The 16,404-nt window shown below is 56.7% G+C and overlaps 1 protein-coding gene across 7 annotated transcripts in view; it reads right to left on the bottom strand.

Moving 5' to 3' along the window:
* Window positions 1-1,780: 1,780 nt before the first annotated feature.
* The window catches only part of EBF4 (EBF family member 4), a 53,795-nt gene continuing 39,171 nt past the window's right edge, over window positions 1,781-16,404 (bottom strand). Inside the window, exons 8-18 of one of the 7 annotated variants that reach the window (XM_058679393.1) lie at window positions 9,616-9,697; window positions 8,800-8,917; window positions 8,561-8,694; window positions 8,337-8,463; window positions 7,027-7,115; window positions 6,856-6,921; window positions 6,584-6,761; window positions 6,322-6,507; window positions 4,647-4,844; window positions 2,655-2,730; window positions 1,781-2,449 (exon numbers count right to left, since the gene is read on the bottom strand). In XM_058679393.1, the coding sequence (XP_058535376.1) occupies window positions 2,660-2,730; window positions 4,647-4,844; window positions 6,322-6,507; window positions 6,584-6,761; window positions 6,856-6,921; window positions 7,027-7,115; window positions 8,337-8,463; window positions 8,561-8,694; window positions 8,800-8,917; window positions 9,616-9,697 (1,249 nt within the window). In that variant the 3' untranslated portion in view covers window positions 1,781-2,449; window positions 2,655-2,659. Of the gene's footprint in view, window positions 2,450-2,652; window positions 2,731-4,646; window positions 4,845-6,321; window positions 6,508-6,583; window positions 6,762-6,855; window positions 7,116-8,336; window positions 8,464-8,560; window positions 8,695-8,799; window positions 8,918-9,615; window positions 9,698-16,404 lie in introns of those variants that run through there. The other 6 variants (XR_009247429.1, XM_058679392.1, XM_058679394.1 and 3 more) reach the window with 6 other exon arrangements.

The following is a 16,404-nucleotide window of genomic DNA, read 5'->3' as shown; positions in this document are numbered from 1 at the left end:
TTGAACTGCTATCCATATGGGATGCCTGCTTTGCAATTTCCTGTGGCTTTACCCATTATGCCACAACACCAGTCTAAAAAAAAATGCTCTAAGATAGCTAACATAGTTTGGTACTGGGGGTAAGAATAGGTCAATGGATCAACGGATCAGAAGTAAGAATCCCGAAAATAACCAAACATACATGAATGCCTGGTTTATGATAAAGCTTTCATTGTAGTGTGACAATGGAAATATGGTTATTTGGTAATGGTGCTGGGTCAATTAACTGGGTGAAACAAAGGTAAAATTTGACCCCTGGACAAACCATACATAAAAATCAATTCTAGCTGGGTGATGGATCTAAGCACAATAGCTTTAAAAACCAAGAAAACTTTTAACATACTGTTCTGATTTTGGGGCAAAATTTCTCCAAAGAACTCAAAAGGTACTTGGCATACATAAAGGATCAGTAACTGCGAGTATATTCAACTAAGAAGCTGTCATCTGGAGCTCAGGAGAACAGAGTGTTGTAAGGAAGACTTGGTAGAAGGGGCTGAGGTACACACCTGTATCATTGCCTCCCACCTGTCAGGACCCTCCCTTCTGGCTCTGCCTGTGAGGTCAACTGCCTGGCAGCTGGTTCCTTCCCCTCCACCAGCAGCAGGTGTTGTGGCTGCCCTGGAGGTCACTGTGGAGGAAGAAAGCTCCAGGGTCTGCAAGCATGGGCGTGGCCGGGAATGGGGCTGGTGGCCACTGCCGAGGTTGTTTCTCCCTAGAGAAGCAAGACCCTGGGGCTGTGTGAACCACCTCAAGTGAGTCAAGTGCTTGCCTTGGGCAAGGTCAGCCTCGCACTTGGGAAGAATGATTTTGGAGGTGAGTCTGGCTAAAGGTTGGCTTGTCTATCTTTAAAGGCATGGTGCTTTATTAGATGTCTGGTTTGATCTACAGCCCACCTGGAATTGCATGTGTGTGTGTGTGTGTACATGCAAAGGAGAGAGCTGTGTAGCTTCCAGTGGCAGCTGCAGTAGGGTTATGGGACCATGGAGGTCATATGTCACATCTCATTTGTATTGCTGTCAGCACCTCACCCGCCCGGGGAGCCAGGGTGTGACCACTGTTTATGCCCATATCCAGGATGAATGAGCTCTCTACCAGGCTCAGCCTGGAGGGCCCTGGGCAGTGCTGGGAGCTGAGTGTGGGGGGCACTGGGTGGGTGGTGACCAGCTCTAAGAAGCTTGCCTCTTTCCCTCACTGATTCTGAGGCAGGTGAGCCCAGAGATGCCTACATCGGGGGAGGGGGACTGGGAGGCTGCCCTGGCAGCCACTGGCAGCCCTGCCATCCCATGATGGGTGGTAGCTGTGGCCTGCTTGAGGCTACATATCGCTTAGTCCCTCTCTACATTTGGAAAGTACTGGATGTGTTCTGTCCTGTTTCCCAGCAGCATTTTCCTGGCTGCAGCATTAAGTCCTGGGTGGCCAAATTGTGGCCCTGGCGCAGCTCCTGGGGTGGGGCCTGTCGGAGGCCGGAGGTGGGGGGTAGAGGAGGGTGTTCAGACCTGCTAGCTTGCTCTGAGACCTAGGACCTGAGAGCCAATGGAAGCGAGAAAGGATAGTTCAGTGCAGCCCCTGGGCTGTTTAAAGACTGCCTGGGGGGCACAGTTGGCAGCTCCCCTGTGTCCCACCTACCACCCCAGAGCTGCAGAACCGCTTAGAAAGGTAGACTCACAAAACGTGATGTTACAAAAAAAGAAAGAAAGAAAGAAACACAGAGCCACACCAAGAAAGCAGGCACCTGCATCTGCTTTATTGTTACTTGCTCCAAAATTAGCAGAATGTGAAGCCCCCTCCCTAGGCAGGGGGCAGTGGGGCCACGGGCACCAGAATCCGTGGGACACCCCCACTCCCTGGGGAGTGGGAAACCCCAAATGCAGGAGGGCTGACACCTGCTCTTCCGTATCCTCCATGCCCCCTGGGCCCTCAGGAGGTGTGAGGTGGTGAGCAGAGGTGCACAGGGCCTGAGGGGTGGCAGGGACAGCCACAGGGCTGAGCAGCTGTCACCTGCTCCATGGGAGCTTGGGCCCCGAGGGAAGCTGGGAGGCTCGGCCAGGGGAGATGGGTCAGATGCAAGCAGGACCTTTCGCAGTCGCCTCTCCCTGAGCTGTCCTCTTCCCCACATCTCGTAGCCGCCACCACCCCTGGCTTGCACACTTCCGACCCGCCTCCCCAGTGCTCTCCGGCTGAGAGCATTATCAGCACAGTGCTCGCTCTGGACCTGCCCCAAGACAGGGAGGTGACAGAAGCCTGGGGGTATCACAGGGACCTGGAGCTCGGGCAGCAGGGGCTCTCCCCTGCCCTGGCGCTCCAGGGATCGAGGTCTGTCTGCAGCCACCACCCTGGATTTGTCCATGATGCCATCCACGGCAATGCAAATCTCAGAGGTCTAGGCTCAGTGTGGTCAACACCTGCAGTCCTGGTGGGCAGACAGGAGGAGGGGGAAGGTCCTGAAGGAAGGCCGGCTACCAGGGGCCAGAGGGGGCAGGGAGGTGGGCTATGTGTGGTCCACAGCTGTCCAGGTGGGCCCTGATGGGGGAGACCCCGGACCCAGCTCCCCATCGCTGCCATGGGCAGCCCAGTCCAAGCCTGGAGGAACAAGCAGAAGCCAGGCTGAGACCTACCGTGGTTAGGAGTACGCCAGACCCTGCAGCCCCCGGGCTGGAGAGTGGAACTTGTCAGAATCTTCAAAAGGCTGGTCTGCAGAACGGTAGGGAGAAAGGAGCTGTGGGCCCCGTGCAGCCTGGCCCTCTCCAGGATGGGACAGCATGGGGGGCTGACGCCAGCAGCCACTCCAGCCCTGCGGCACAGCCACAATTTGGGCTCCCCTGCCCAGGCCTGTGTCCTTCCAAGGGCTGGTGGCAAGGTGGCAGCAGCCTGCCTCCCCAAGCAGGGGATGGAGGGGAAGGTGCCAGGCCCCAGGAATGCTGACAGGTGTATGGGCAGCAGACGCAGACTGTGGGCCTCCAGACACACTTGTGTGAAAACAAATGGTCCACAACTGGAAATGGGGCAGAACAGAAGTGTGTCCTCCCCAAGGGTGAGGCAGCAGTCCTCCCCAACCCGAGGTCTGTGCCTGGGCTCAGTGAGGCGGGCATCAACGTGCAGGAGGCTGACGCACAGCAGTTGCTAGTCCCAGGGGGTAGGTTTTGATTTAAAGATGTTATTTATTTTACTTGAAAGTCAGAGTTACAGAGAGAGAGAGGGAGAAACAGAGAGGCCTTCTATCCACTAGTTCACTCTGCAAATGGCCACATGGCCAGAACTGAGCTAATCTGAAACCAGGAGGCAGGAGCTTCTTCCAGGTCTCTCTTGGGTGCCCAACGTCTTGGGCCATCTGCTGCTACTTTCCCAGGTGCATAAGTAGGGAACTGGGTGGGAAGTGGAGCACGCGGGGCTTGAACCAACACCCATGTGGGCTGCTGGCATTGCTCCCCCCCACCGCCGTGTGCTCTGTATTCTGGCCTACGGGAGCTCCCAGCTCCAGTCCCACACAGTCTCCTGGACTTCCTCCTGGAACAGCTCCGACATGAACAAGCAAAATCCTGGGCCTGTTCTGTCTTAAACACTTGGCTAGCGGGCCCTAACATCCCTACCTTCACTGCTCACTTCCCTTATCCCAAGGCCCCTTTTATAGGGGGCATTCCTCCTCCTCCTTCTTCAAACCCCACCCAGGCTGCAGGAGCGGTTCCTACAGGCAGTGTATGCAGAGCAGGGCACAGCCTGGGGCTCAAGCTCCCTGGCTGTGTCCACAGGGCCAGCCGCTCGGTCTCTGCTGCTGGGCACCCTATCACCCTTAGCTGTCCTCCCAGGTCCCAGGCTGGCTTCATTCTCCTTCATTCTCCTGACCCCATTTTGTTGCTCGTGCGGTTCCTAAGAAACAGCAGTACCAGCTCCAAGGACTTAGTTCCAGGGAGACCTGGCTTCTTGGCTCCTGGTTTCAGACCCCAGTCTGGCCAGAGGCTGATGTGGCCATTGGGGGGCGTGACCTAGTGGGTGAAAGCTCTCTGCAAAATAAGCTTGTAGAAAGTGGTTTTTAAAAAAAGTGGTTTTTAAAAATCTGTCTCAGACTAATTCAACCACATTGCTTGGGCAGGTGCTGTGTACCAGGCACCCAGCCAGGGGTTTAACACTGGGCTGGGTCCTAGGAGCTCCACTGGGAAACACCCGTGAGCCCCTGGGGAAGACCCCTCTCAGTCAGCTCCACTGACAGTCATCTCTGCTAAACAGCGCCTTTCCCATCCACTCTGCCTTTCCCCACCTGTGTGCAGGCGGGAATGCTCTGCCCCACAGCCGCCAGCCTGTAAAGGCAAGGTGCAGTGAGCTGGCCCAGCCTCTTTGAGGGTGTGTGCTGCCCTCTAGTGGACATACGGTGCAGGCGCGCAGACCGCAAGGTTGCCTCCAGACCTTGTCCACCCTGGGACCTGAGCCTTAGGCGGGGTATCCAGGGTGGTGACCACCCCATGTGCTGGGGCTCAGGAAAGCGCAGTCCAGCTGGAACCTGCTGAGTCGCCTGCTGGGCACCCTCCAGGAAGAACTGTTCAACTAGCATGAGCGGCAGGTAAGCAAACAGTAGCTAGCTGGCTCCACGTGGTGAGCAAGCATGGACCACTCACCTGGAAGCACCTCTGCGTGGGCTCTGGGGCAGGCCTGGGCTGGGGAACTGGGTGGGCGCAGCACGGGGGCGAAGGCGCTCCTCTGTTTGACAGCGGAGATCATGTTGACAGGCGAGAAGGAGAAGACGCTGGTGGTGGGGGCGGTGGCCGGGAGGGACATGGAGGAGGCAGCCGCCAGCGGGGGGCTAGAGGGCATGACTCCGGGTCGGGGCGGGGAGGGGCAGGTGCAGCAGGGAAGGCGGTGGGAAACACAACAGGGAGATGGCACCAGAGTGAGCAGCGGCTTGGGGGCCCCTGGGGGGGTGCTGCTGACCAGACACCAGACTCTGAACCCCCACTAGAGCAGGCTGCGGGGCTGGGCCTGGCCTGGAGTCCTGAGAGTCCTGGGCCAGCCTTTGTCTTCGTGGGGGAAACCCTTTCCCAGGGCAGAGAGGATGACTAGGGCATCCGGGGAAGGCAGAGTGGTGAGGGTGTGTGTGTGTGTGTGTGTGTGTGAGCGCTCCTGCTATAGCCCCCTGGGACTGGGAGGTGCCTAGATACACGATGGGCCCTGGGGTGTCAGAGATAACCTGGCTAGTCAGGGGTCCCAGAGGAGCTAGAGCAAGCAGTCCGGGATGACATTTGGGGTGCATAGGGCACGCAGCACCCTTACTTCCCCTGTAGAGAGCGGTTCCTCTGCCCCTTTCCCTCAGGACTTGTATCCGTTTAACATGGGTCCCTGTGGTCTCAGCCTGGGCCCTGGGCATTTTCCCCCTGTCGCCCCATGGGTTATGTTGAAAGCAAAGGGCAGGGACCTTGGTCTTCTGATGGCCAGGCCATGTGGGAGCTGGGGGCTCAGGGGCTCCCTGCTTCAGGCCCCATCTTTCCGCACCCGCCTCTGGACCCACTTCCTTGACCCTCTCTTCTAAGTGCAGCTGAGTGCTGTCCCCTCTGCAGGCACGGGACGGGGGTGGGTGGGACGCAAGTAATTTCCTTGGACATCAGCCTTATGGGTCACCCTCTCCTTGATGGCCATGCCTACTGCTGCCCAAAAGGCCCATGCACCCTGCTGTTAGCTGCCCCCAGTAGTGGTGGGGTGAGCGCCCACCAGCAGGGACAGCCCACTGGTTCCCCAGTTTGTCTAGCCCTCTATGCATTGTGGGACACTGGCACCTGCCAACACCCTTAGCCAGAGGACGCTACAGGTCCCACCTGGCCGAGAAATAACGAGTTCAGGGAATTCTAGCCGCTTGCTGAGTGTCGGACAGCTCCTCATCTGGACACCCACGCTCTGAATGCAGCGGGGGGTGGGGTGGGGTGGGGAGGGAGTTCTGTCCTCCCACTGTCCGCCAGGCCTCTCCCGAGCCCGGAGTTCCCCTAGACCTCCACCAGGGGCCGCCATCCTCCGCCCAAAGTTCTGGCAGATGCCAGCCAAGTGGGGCATCCCTTTCCTTCCGCCAGTTTGTAGTAGGATCTTCCTACAGTAAAAGGCAGCTTCAGGGGGAACTCGAGCGCTGGGAGCTAAAGGTACAATCACTGTGGCCCCAGGCTCTCCCTGGGTAAAGTTGAGATCCAATATCCGCCAGGGTCACCCACAGGGAGGACCGGGCACGTTCCCCATGGCTATGCGCCCCTCTGTGCTATCCCCGGCCCGGCCCCGGGTCTCCTCCACCCACCACAGGCGGGGGACACTCACTGGCGAAGGGTGACGTGGCCGTGGAGCCGTTGAGGAAGCTGGGGGACCCGGGCACGCCAAGGCCGGCCACGCCCGGCGCGCCGTAACCCAGGCCAGCCCCGAGGGCGCCGCCGTAGCCACCCTGCTGCGAGCCGGGGCTGGGCGCAAAGCCGCGCGGAGACGCACTGCCGCAGCTGCGCGCGTACCCTGCGGGGAGAGCCGTGGTCAGGGCCGGGGCCTGCGCGCGTCCGCAGGGCAGCGCGCAGGCGGCGGCGGCACGCACCAGGCTCGGCTCCCGGTGTGGCGTCGCCCACGGCGATGGCCAGCGGGCTGCTGAAGGCGTTGATGCCCACCACGGCGGGGTGTGGGTGGCTCGGGGCTAGGGAACCGAGCGGCGCGGGCGCGCGTGGCGTGCTGTACAGGGCTTCGGCCACGTCGGCCGCGCGCTTCAGCAGGAGCTCCTGAGAAGACAGGAGCCGGCCAAGGTGCGGGCAGCTGGCTGCAGGGGCCAGGCGAGGAAAAGCCGGAGGGTCGGGAGGCAGCATGGGGCCATACCTGGTTACTGCCCGGCACTCCGTACAGCGCCTCTGCCAAGTCTGCCGCCCGCTTCAGAAGCACTTCCTGGGGAGGTGGGGAGGGGAGGAGAGCAGACGGCGGGACCAAGGAGCAGCCCCTGGGGGCGGTGGGCCCTTCCTTACTCCACCCGCATCCCACCCCTCCAAGTACCTTGGGCAACCTCTCGGGGTCCCCGGGGTGTCTGGGGATGACCTTCTGCAACCTCTGGAAGCCGTAGTCGATGGTGGGCTCGTTTAGGGCTGGAGGGAGGAGCAGCGGAGGCGTTGGAGCGCGCCCCTTCCCCACGTAGCCTGGACGTAGACACCAGACCCCTTTCGGCTGCACCCAGCCCAGACCACTGCCGGCAACCCCGCCCAGCCAGTGAGCTTCGGAAGAGGGTCCCCCGCGCCTTCCACGCACGCTTACTACGCCAGGCTCCCGGCCAGGCTCCCGGCCAGGCGCGAAGCATCAGCGCATGCACAGCGCGATCCCATTTGCAAGCAGAAAAGACAGCCAGGAAATAGGCGTGGGTGCTCCCAGGAGTGGGACTGGGGAACAAGCTTTCTGGTTGTAACTGGTCCCATTCTCAGGTCTCAGATGGGCTCTGAGCGGTACCTTCCAGTCAGCTTGCGCGTAGCTCACGCCCCCAAGCCCACCTCGCCACCGTCCTCCAGGGGAGGAGGAGTCCACACAAGGCTCCCCTAACCCAAGCCCTTCTCCTCACGCCCCTTCCTCCTCCTCCTCTTCTTCCTCCCCGCCCCGCTCAGGGTAGCCTGACATCGACCTGGCACACTAGACCCAAAGCCCTACTTTCCCCATCTCCGACTCCAGATGTAGTCATTTTCCGTTCTTCTCTCTCCCAGCGTAAAGCACTTATTTCCGGTCTTGTGACACCTGCTATTTCTTCTCCCAGGAGGTCCTACCTTCCCCGGGTCTAACTGTCTCTCCTGGCTCAACCTGGTCCAGTTCAGCGTGCTTCTGCGGACTCTCCGCCCTGCCCTGCGCTCTCGGCTCGGTTCGCTGTTCAGTCTCTCCGGGTTAAACCCAAGCACCCTGAGGGTCACCATGGGGTGCGCGCGAGGGTCACCATGGGGTGCGCGCATTGTGCAGCCCAGCCAGCATCCGTCCCTGATGGGGATGGGGATAAGAGGCGGGGGTGATAGCGAAGATCCTGCCAGGGGCCAGCCAGAGCAGGCATGGCGGATTACGATCCAGCATTTTCACGAACCCCACATTCAATGTTCACTCTGGCATCGTGCATGTGTGCACGTGTGCATGTGGCCCAGGCATGCTCCTGGGAGCCTGGAGGGCCTTTTCCTCCTGGAGCAAGGGGGTGGGTGGGTGTGGACTGCACGTGAGGTAGAGATTGTCACAGAAGGTCCCGCATCAGGAGGGATGGGAGGTGGGAGAGCGCGGTGCCGTCGCCTGGGGGCGTGGCGCCACTGCTGGTGTCAACTCCCCTCGGCCGCCTGACTCCTTACCTGTGTAGACGAAGCGGCCCGGGGCTCCCTTGCAAAACTGCTTGGATTTGTAGGAGAGGGTCACCTCCACCACCCCGGGGATGTGCCGCGGGGGCGTCTGTACCCGGATGGCATGGGGCGTGATAAGCTGCGAGGAGGCGAGAGGGGAGGCCTGCAGGTCCCATCCCAGCAAGCGGGAGGGTCCTGTCCCCAGCCCTGGGGGGAGACTCAAGGGGGGAGCCCACCTCACTCCAAACAAGCACATTTCCGAATACGACCTGCAACCCGTCAAAGAAGTTGTCGCCTATGACAATGACCGTGGCGCCGCCCGTGGTCCAGCCTTCCCCAGGGCTGATGGCCTTGATGCAAGGGGTGGCAGCTGGGGAGCAGGAGGGGACCCGGGTGAGGGGACCATGTCCAGCCAGGTGGGGCTGGTCAGGTTCTGGGACAGCCCGCAGAGCCAGGTGTGGAGGGTCATCCTGACCTTCAGAAGGGTCCAGGCGGCGGGCCCTGCGGCCGTGCTTGGAGTTGTTGTGCACAAACATGTTGTCTGACACAGCCAGGACGTGGCCATCCACACTCACCGTTGTGGACACCACCACCTGCGGGAAGAGCCACAGCCAGCCTGATGGGGGTCCTGAGAGGGAACCGTGCTGAGGAACTAACAACTTGAGTCCTGCACCCAAGCTGATGGAAAGGGTGGGACAATGCTGGATCAGGTGACACCCCCAGCTGAGTTGAGTGCCCCCCCCCCCCAAGAACCCTGAGAAAACTCTAGCTGTTCAGGTTGAGTGACCGTGGTGCCTGCATGCCCAGGAGCACCAGGCTGACAGCTCCCCAGGCTGGGTCTAAGAAAAGGGATGGGCGGGGCTGGGGGTGAGGATGAGATCAGTTAGGAAAACTGTCAGCAGAATCCCACCCCCCCCCCGCCAACCCCATCCTGGGAGGAAGCAGGGGCTGCCATCTCCCACTACCCCAGTCCTGGGAGGGGTGTGCAGGCTGAAGATGTGCTAAGGGCAGCTGCTCTCGGCTTCACACTATGCAAATTACCTGGGTCGTTAATCATGTAAAAATGTCACAATTAGCATCTTCGTAAGTGGGACTCTAATGAAGCCTCCCTTGGCAGCCAGCAGAAGTTGAGACGGAGCTGCCCCGCCCCCAGCTGGCACCCGGCCCAGAGACCTACTGCGGAGCAGAGATGTACTGTCCAGGCTGGGTCACGGCCTCCACTCCCCTTTCTGCCACTCTCATGGGTTGGGTTGGGGCGGGACAGAGGGGAACACCCTCTCTCCAAACCCACCTGGAAGCGGCGCATGTCTCGGGGGTTCCCTGCATTCTTCAGACAGTTCTGGTTGCACTTGAGGAAGAACTTGAGGAAGAACCTGAAACAGTGTGGTCGGTGGGCTCAGGGGGCTGGGATTCCAGAGACAGGACAGTGCAGCTGCTCTGGTCCATGCCCTCCCTCCCAGTACAGCAATTCATCTACCGGGGTTTTCTTCCATACTGGTGCACCCCCATGATGCATTGTGTGTATAGGTGTCTGATATCTCACCAAATGGACCCACTGCTATGACGACTGTAAGATCCCTCCTGCTCACACACATACCCAAGATACCAAGCACATGGTGGGCATTCTTCTCACAGTGCATACTCATCATACATCAATGTCCACCATATGTAATTACAAGTTGTTTCCATCATCTCTCCACCCAGAGCATGCACTTACACCTGTGTATCTACCGTAGTATTCACCTACCACATATGCAGTATATTGCATCTCCCCCCCAGCACAAACACAGCTCGCAATGGACCCATCCAAAACAGCATCTCCAAGACAGACGCTGGATTTGTCTTATGTTCTATTACAAAATCCAGCCATCACACATGCATACACGACGTACCCCATACCAGGTCTACACCCATCCCACATACGGTCTAGACTCATTCCTGGCAGTGTACACACATCTAACATTGTATGTGCACAAACGGGAGTGTGGAACACTTAGAGTGCATACGTTAACACACCATGGCAGACTGTACATGATCACTTGGAATATAGCTACTGAAAGGCTATCTCACAGGAGACTCTCCTTTTTCTGGCCATGTGGCCATCACCCACATTGCAAACACCTAATTACACAGCCAGCCTACCCAGTGCTTACAGGAGGGGCCTCTGTCAGCCTTTCCACATATGACCATAATGAGGCTGGCTTCTGAGAGAACCCCCCCCCCCCAAGAACTTGATCCTTCAAGTTCTTTCAGCAGGTGACAGGGGCTGGCCCACCCACCAAGAAGGCAGCCGTGGACAATCTGTTAGCTTCTGCATTCTTAGTAAGCCTAGAACAGGAGCAGTATCTGCCCTAGCTCCTGTGGGAACTTGGGCATCCAAGGAGGTGGCCTTTATAAACTGTAGAGTGCAGGGCTAGTCTGCCTGGCGGGGGCGGGGGAGGGGCAGGTGATTCTGGCAGGTGCCACAGCTGCCCAAGATGCTGCCTGAACTCTGCTCTCAGCTTCCTTATGGTACCCTCACTCCTTTGGGAGTCATTTTTAGCGTGCTATGTGCCACATAAGGGTCCCAAGCCAGGGAGTGCACCCTTGACTCTTACAGATAGTACTGACTTAGGGGCTACACACTCTTCTGGGCCTAAATTCACCAGAGTTGCCTCTAAAGTTTACAAAGGTAAAAATCAAGTTCACAGGAAGACTTGGTGCAAGCTCTGAAAACTTATTCCCTCCTGCCCGCCCCCAAATAGAGGATACCTTTGGGTCCTGAAACAGGGAGCTGGGGACAGTCCCTTTCCAGAGATACACGTCCATGAGCCCTGCTTCAATCCATGGCACCTGTCACTTTATGTCCCTTTCCCCCAGAAACGGCATCAGATGTAGTATCCACAATGTGAACTCCGGACCAGGCATTCACACAGTGTAAACCATCTATGTCCAAACCATCTATGTCCCAGAGGGTGCTGTGAAGGACAGATACCCCAAGGGATCCCACAAAGTGCACCCCTACTACACACACACACACACACACACAATGTCACCCTGTCACCAAGGACAGATGCCACTACTGCCCCCTAGCCCACCCCAGATACAAACACGTCCAGTGCTCCCAAACAGTATCCCTGGACAGTGGAGACACTCCACTGACCTCACATTCAACGCCACGGTCATCACCCTCCATACCATGAAGATACTCCATGGTGTAGATACTATGACACTCACAGGAGTCACCTTACACGTGTCCCACATCATATATGACCAAGGACATTCCCAGTCACATTACACAGGGCAGAGCAGTTCCGGTATGTTCAGTAACACATGCTTAGTCCTTCACTAGGTGCTGCAAGGTGGGATGTCCTCAGGGCCCTGATGCCAACCCTCAGGCACCCTTGCGAGAGACAAGTGTGGAGATACCCCCAGGAATGACATACACCCCTGAATGCCTTACAGAATCCAGAGGAAGGGTCTCTGGGATGGGGCTATGGCTTGGACACAACTCAGCGTGTGATGTGGGATGGACTCAGCCACTTCTGAAGGCTGCCTGCCCTTCAGCCCTGATCCTAGGGTGTCCTTCACCTCCGACCCCCAAGGGCCCTGTCTCTGCAGGGTGCCAGCCTTTCCAGCACCCTCCTGTGTTTTCCCTTTCAGGACAAGTCCCAGCCATCCATCCCCTGGTCCACAGCAGTTCACATGCCCCTCTTGCCCTCTTCTGGCCATACTAGGCTTCAAGGCGCTGTCTCATGAGAGCTCAAGGGCCCTGCCAACACCTCCGTAGATGTGGTCCTGCTCCAGGATGTTGCAGACTTTGAGCCTGGCTGGCATGCCTTCACGCCAGTAATGAATGAGTATAAGCCAGGACATTAGGGCTCACCTCCAAGCCAACTCACAGTCAAGGCCATTAATAGAGGCACTGCAGCCCACTTCCAGCTGGGGTTTGGGGGGCCCCTGGAGATCGAGGCTGCTCCTGCTTAGAGGCTGAGCGGCAGGCCAGCCCTCAGCAGAGGCCCCATTGTTCTGCCCGCCACCTGCCCGTCGGAGGGGTATGAAGAAAGCTGCTCTTTCGCTTGTTTTGGATGTTTGGCCTAGCAATTAAAGATTAGGACGCAGGCACAGCAGATCACAGGTCTTGGCTTTGAATCTAGGTTCCTGCCAACACAGACTCTGGGAAGCAGTGGGGGCTAGCTCAAGGACTTGGGTCAATCTGTGCCACCTATGTGGGAGACCTGGATGGAGTTCCTGGCCCCTGGTTCTAGTTCCAGCCCAGTACTAGCAATGGTAGGCATTTGGGGAGAGAACTAATGGGGTGGAAGCTTTCTCTTCCAGTCTTCCTTTTTTTCACTCCTTCCCTGTTTCTTACCCATCATCATTACCATCATCACCTGGAACGGTAGATGTCAAGGTATGGGGGCCACGCTGGCAGCAGCATCACCCAGGAACTTGGTAGAAAGGCAGATGTTCAGCATGCCTTTCCCGACCCCACCACACCCTAGACTTGCTGAATCAGAGCCTGAGGGGCGTGGGAGTCAGGCAGCATGCGGTCGCCAACGTTCCAGGTGGTTCTCAGGTGTCCTGCAGCTGGAGAACCATGACCTAGGACTGTGCTATCCAACAGGCTGGGCACTGGCCCCACCCTGTGGTCTTGAACCTTTGCAATGTGCCTAGCTGAGCTATAAGTACAGCATATACGCCGGATTGCAAAGACTTAGGAAAGAAAACACTGTGGAACAACTTTTTTTTTTGCTATTGATACAGGTTGATAATATTTTACACACATTGGGTCAAGTCCATATTATCACAATTTTATCTATTTGGGGGTTTAAAATGTGGCTACTAGAAAGTTTCACATTGCATTGAGGCTTGGCTGCTGCCGATCTGGGGTATCAAGTTAACCGAGCCACCCACAGGTCATCTCACTCTGGGGAGGTAACTGCCTCGGATTTGTGGAAGACTGATAAGCTGAAAATGATACGTGCTGAGAGAATAAATCATTTGTTTTATAGAAACATTAGTGCTAAGGGCTACAACTCTATTGTCCTATGGACATCAATTAGCTGGATGTTTAACTTAGCAATTTTTAAGAACATGGGGTTTTTTTGTTGTGGCGGTTGCTTATTTTAAACATTCATTTGTTTTTATTGGAAAGTCAGATATACAAAGAGGAGGCGATACAGAGAGAAAGATCTTCCGTCCACTGACTCACTCCCCAAGTGGCCGCAATGGCTGGAGCTGAGTCAATCTCAAGTCAGGAGCCGGGAGCCAGGAGCCTCCTCCAGTTATCCCACATGGGTGCCAGGTCCCAAGGCTTGGGGTGTCCTCCACTGCTTCCCCAGACCACAAGTAGAGAGCTGGAAGGTAAGTGGAACAGCTGGGGCATGAACCAGCACCCATATGGGATCCCAGTGCATGCAAGGCAAGAACGTTAGCAACTAGGCCACTGCGTTGGGCCCAAGAACATAGGGTTTTTAATTTTTTTTAAAGATTTATTTATTTTTATTACAAAGTCAGATATACAGAGAGGAGGAGAGACAGAGAGGAAGATCCTCCGTCCGATGATTCACCCCCCAAGTGACCTCAATGGCCGGTGCTTTGCCAATCCAAAGCCGGGAACCAGGAACCTCCTCCAGGTCTCCCACACGGGTGCAGGGTCCCAAAGGTTTGGGCCATCCTCCTGCTTTCCCAGGCCACAAGCAGGGAGCTGGATGGGAAGTGGAGCTGCCGGGATTAGAACTAGTGCCAATATGGGATCCCAGCGTGTTCACGGCGAGGACTTTAGCCACTAGGCCACACCGCCAGGCCCAACATAGGGGTTTTTAAAAAGATTTATTTATTTGAAAGGCAAAGTGGCAGAGAGTCTTCCATTTACTGGTTCACGCTCCAAGTAGCTGCAACAGCTAAGGTTGGGCCAGGCTGCTGAAACCAGCAGTGTGGAGTGCCCTCTGGGTCTCCCACGTGGGTGCAGGGGTCCAAGCTCTCAAGGAAGTTTCAAGGAAGTTGCTTTTCTGGGTGCCTCAGCAGGGACCTGGATCAGAAGCAGAGCAGCTGGGACTCCAACATAGAAATGCCCAGCATTGCAAATGGCAGTGTCACCCACTGCACCTGATGCCAGCTCCATCCCTTGGCAATCTCCAGTACTTCTCACGACTCTCCTACCTCCTCCCTCCCCTCTAGTTTTTCTCTCTCCCTCTCATTATATCTATCTCTATATGAAGGAACTTCACAGAGTTTCTGGAAAATGGGATCAAAAGCCAATATGCATGTTCTTCAGTCTCTTTTCTCTCTTTCTCATCTTCAAACTGCCCTTGTCATCCCACCACTTCCCTCATCAATACCCGGAAACTCCAGCCCAGGCTCTGGAACAATTCGCAAGGAATCCTGTTTCTTCCTTTTAGAAGGTTATACTTTGGTACAGGTGACTTATCCCCAAAGGCTCTTGCCTTGCAAGGGTGGGCCTGGAGTTCCAGTCGGGACCATTAGGAATGGAACTGCTCCCTTCTTGGCCCCCATGGGGCTGGTAGTGGTTTGGGCTTGGCTGAGCCCCTCTCTTGCCCTGGAGCTGTTGGAAGTAGATGGAGAGAGTCAAGAAGAGGCGAGAGGCCTGTGTGGGGTTGGGAAGCAGGGAGGACCCAGGAGCCTGGCATGCAAGCTCTGGAGGCAGACTGGAGGCAGACAAATACACCTGTGACCATGGAAAGCGGGACACTTCCCCCTAGAGAAGGCAGCCAGGCAGGGTCCAAGTTAGTGAGGCCAAGTGCTGGGTCCCCTTGAGGACCAGAGGCAGGAACGAGTGTGTGCTCTGTGAAAACGCCATTGACAGGAAGGAACTCTATCCCTCAAGCCTGATGAGCCTCAAAATGTTCTCGGAGCAGTCCTCTGCAAGCCTGGCCCTCTGGGGCCAGAAGGCATCAAGGGAAGCCAGGTTGGGCCAAAGGCTGGGGGTCGCAAGGCAAGGCCAAGGGGGCTGAGCGGTGTGCAGGACCTTCCCTGGGGTGGCCATGAGGCTGTTGGGGTGCACCGACTCACCCCTGGGCCTCACAGAAAACATGACAAGCGACATGTCAAGTCTCAGGAACTGCCATGAGAGTTACCGGAAGGAAACACCATCAACACAAGTGTGGAAGTCCCAACCAAGCACGCCAGGGAGGTAAACACGCAAATCAACCCAAAAAATTCAAAAACCCAAATGAAGCAGGCCTGTTCCATCAAGCACCTGCTGAGCTGTTTGCTTGGCAGTAGCATGTTAACACCCTCGAAACCCCAATTTGGTATAGGTCTGTGATTATTCCTATTTTGCAGATGAGAAAACTGGGGTTTTGGAGGCTGGCACTGTGGCACAGTGGACTAAGCTGCTGCTTGCGATGTTGGCATCTCATAGGGGCATTGAGTAGGGGTCTTACTGCTCCACTTCTGATGCAATTCCTCCCTGCTAACGTACGTGGGAAAGAAGACAGTTGAAGCACTTGGTCCCCTCGCCCCTGTGGGAGGCCTGGAGGAGGCTCCTGGCTTTGGTCTGGCCCAGCTCCAGCCACTGTGATCATATAGGGAGTGATCCTGCAGAACGAAGTCAGTCTATCTCTCTATCTTTCAAATGACAAAATCTGGAGAACTGAGCGAGAATAAGCTATCATCATCATAAAAGGTGAAGTTGGGATATAAACTTGGATTTTTTTTCTCCCTTTTCTTTGAACTTGAGTCTTATAAACCACTGATGCAGTCACGGAGAAGTCCTGCCAAGTGGCGCTGTCAGAGGGCAACCACCCTAGCAGCACAGCTGGCCCTGCGGGGCTGTGCAGTGAGCCCTCCTCGGAAAGTGGCCCTAAGGGAGTGGACTGTGAGGTTCATTTATGGGGATCTCAAGGTTACAAATTCATCAGGGTCACAAAGCAGAAACGCTTGCTATCAGTTTGGGACCCAGGCTCTTGGACTGGGGTCTTTGGGATTACAGGACAGTGGAGCAAGAGGAGGCAAGCGCTGGTCATGGGTGAAGGTCACCAGGGGCTCATTACCTTAAGGGACGCCACTGGCATTTTGGTAGCATGTGAGACTGCTTAGCGCGTTCTGCTTCTGTGTGCAGGATGGGTGGTGTCAG

Source organism: Ochotona princeps, chromosome 22 (assembly GCF_030435755.1).
Source record: "Ochotona princeps isolate mOchPri1 chromosome 22, mOchPri1.hap1, whole genome shotgun sequence".
Classification (NCBI taxonomy): Eukaryota; Metazoa; Chordata; class Mammalia; order Lagomorpha; family Ochotonidae; genus Ochotona; species Ochotona princeps.
Note: the sequence above shows the minus strand (reverse complement) of the source record. Positions and strands in the feature narration are given on the sequence as shown.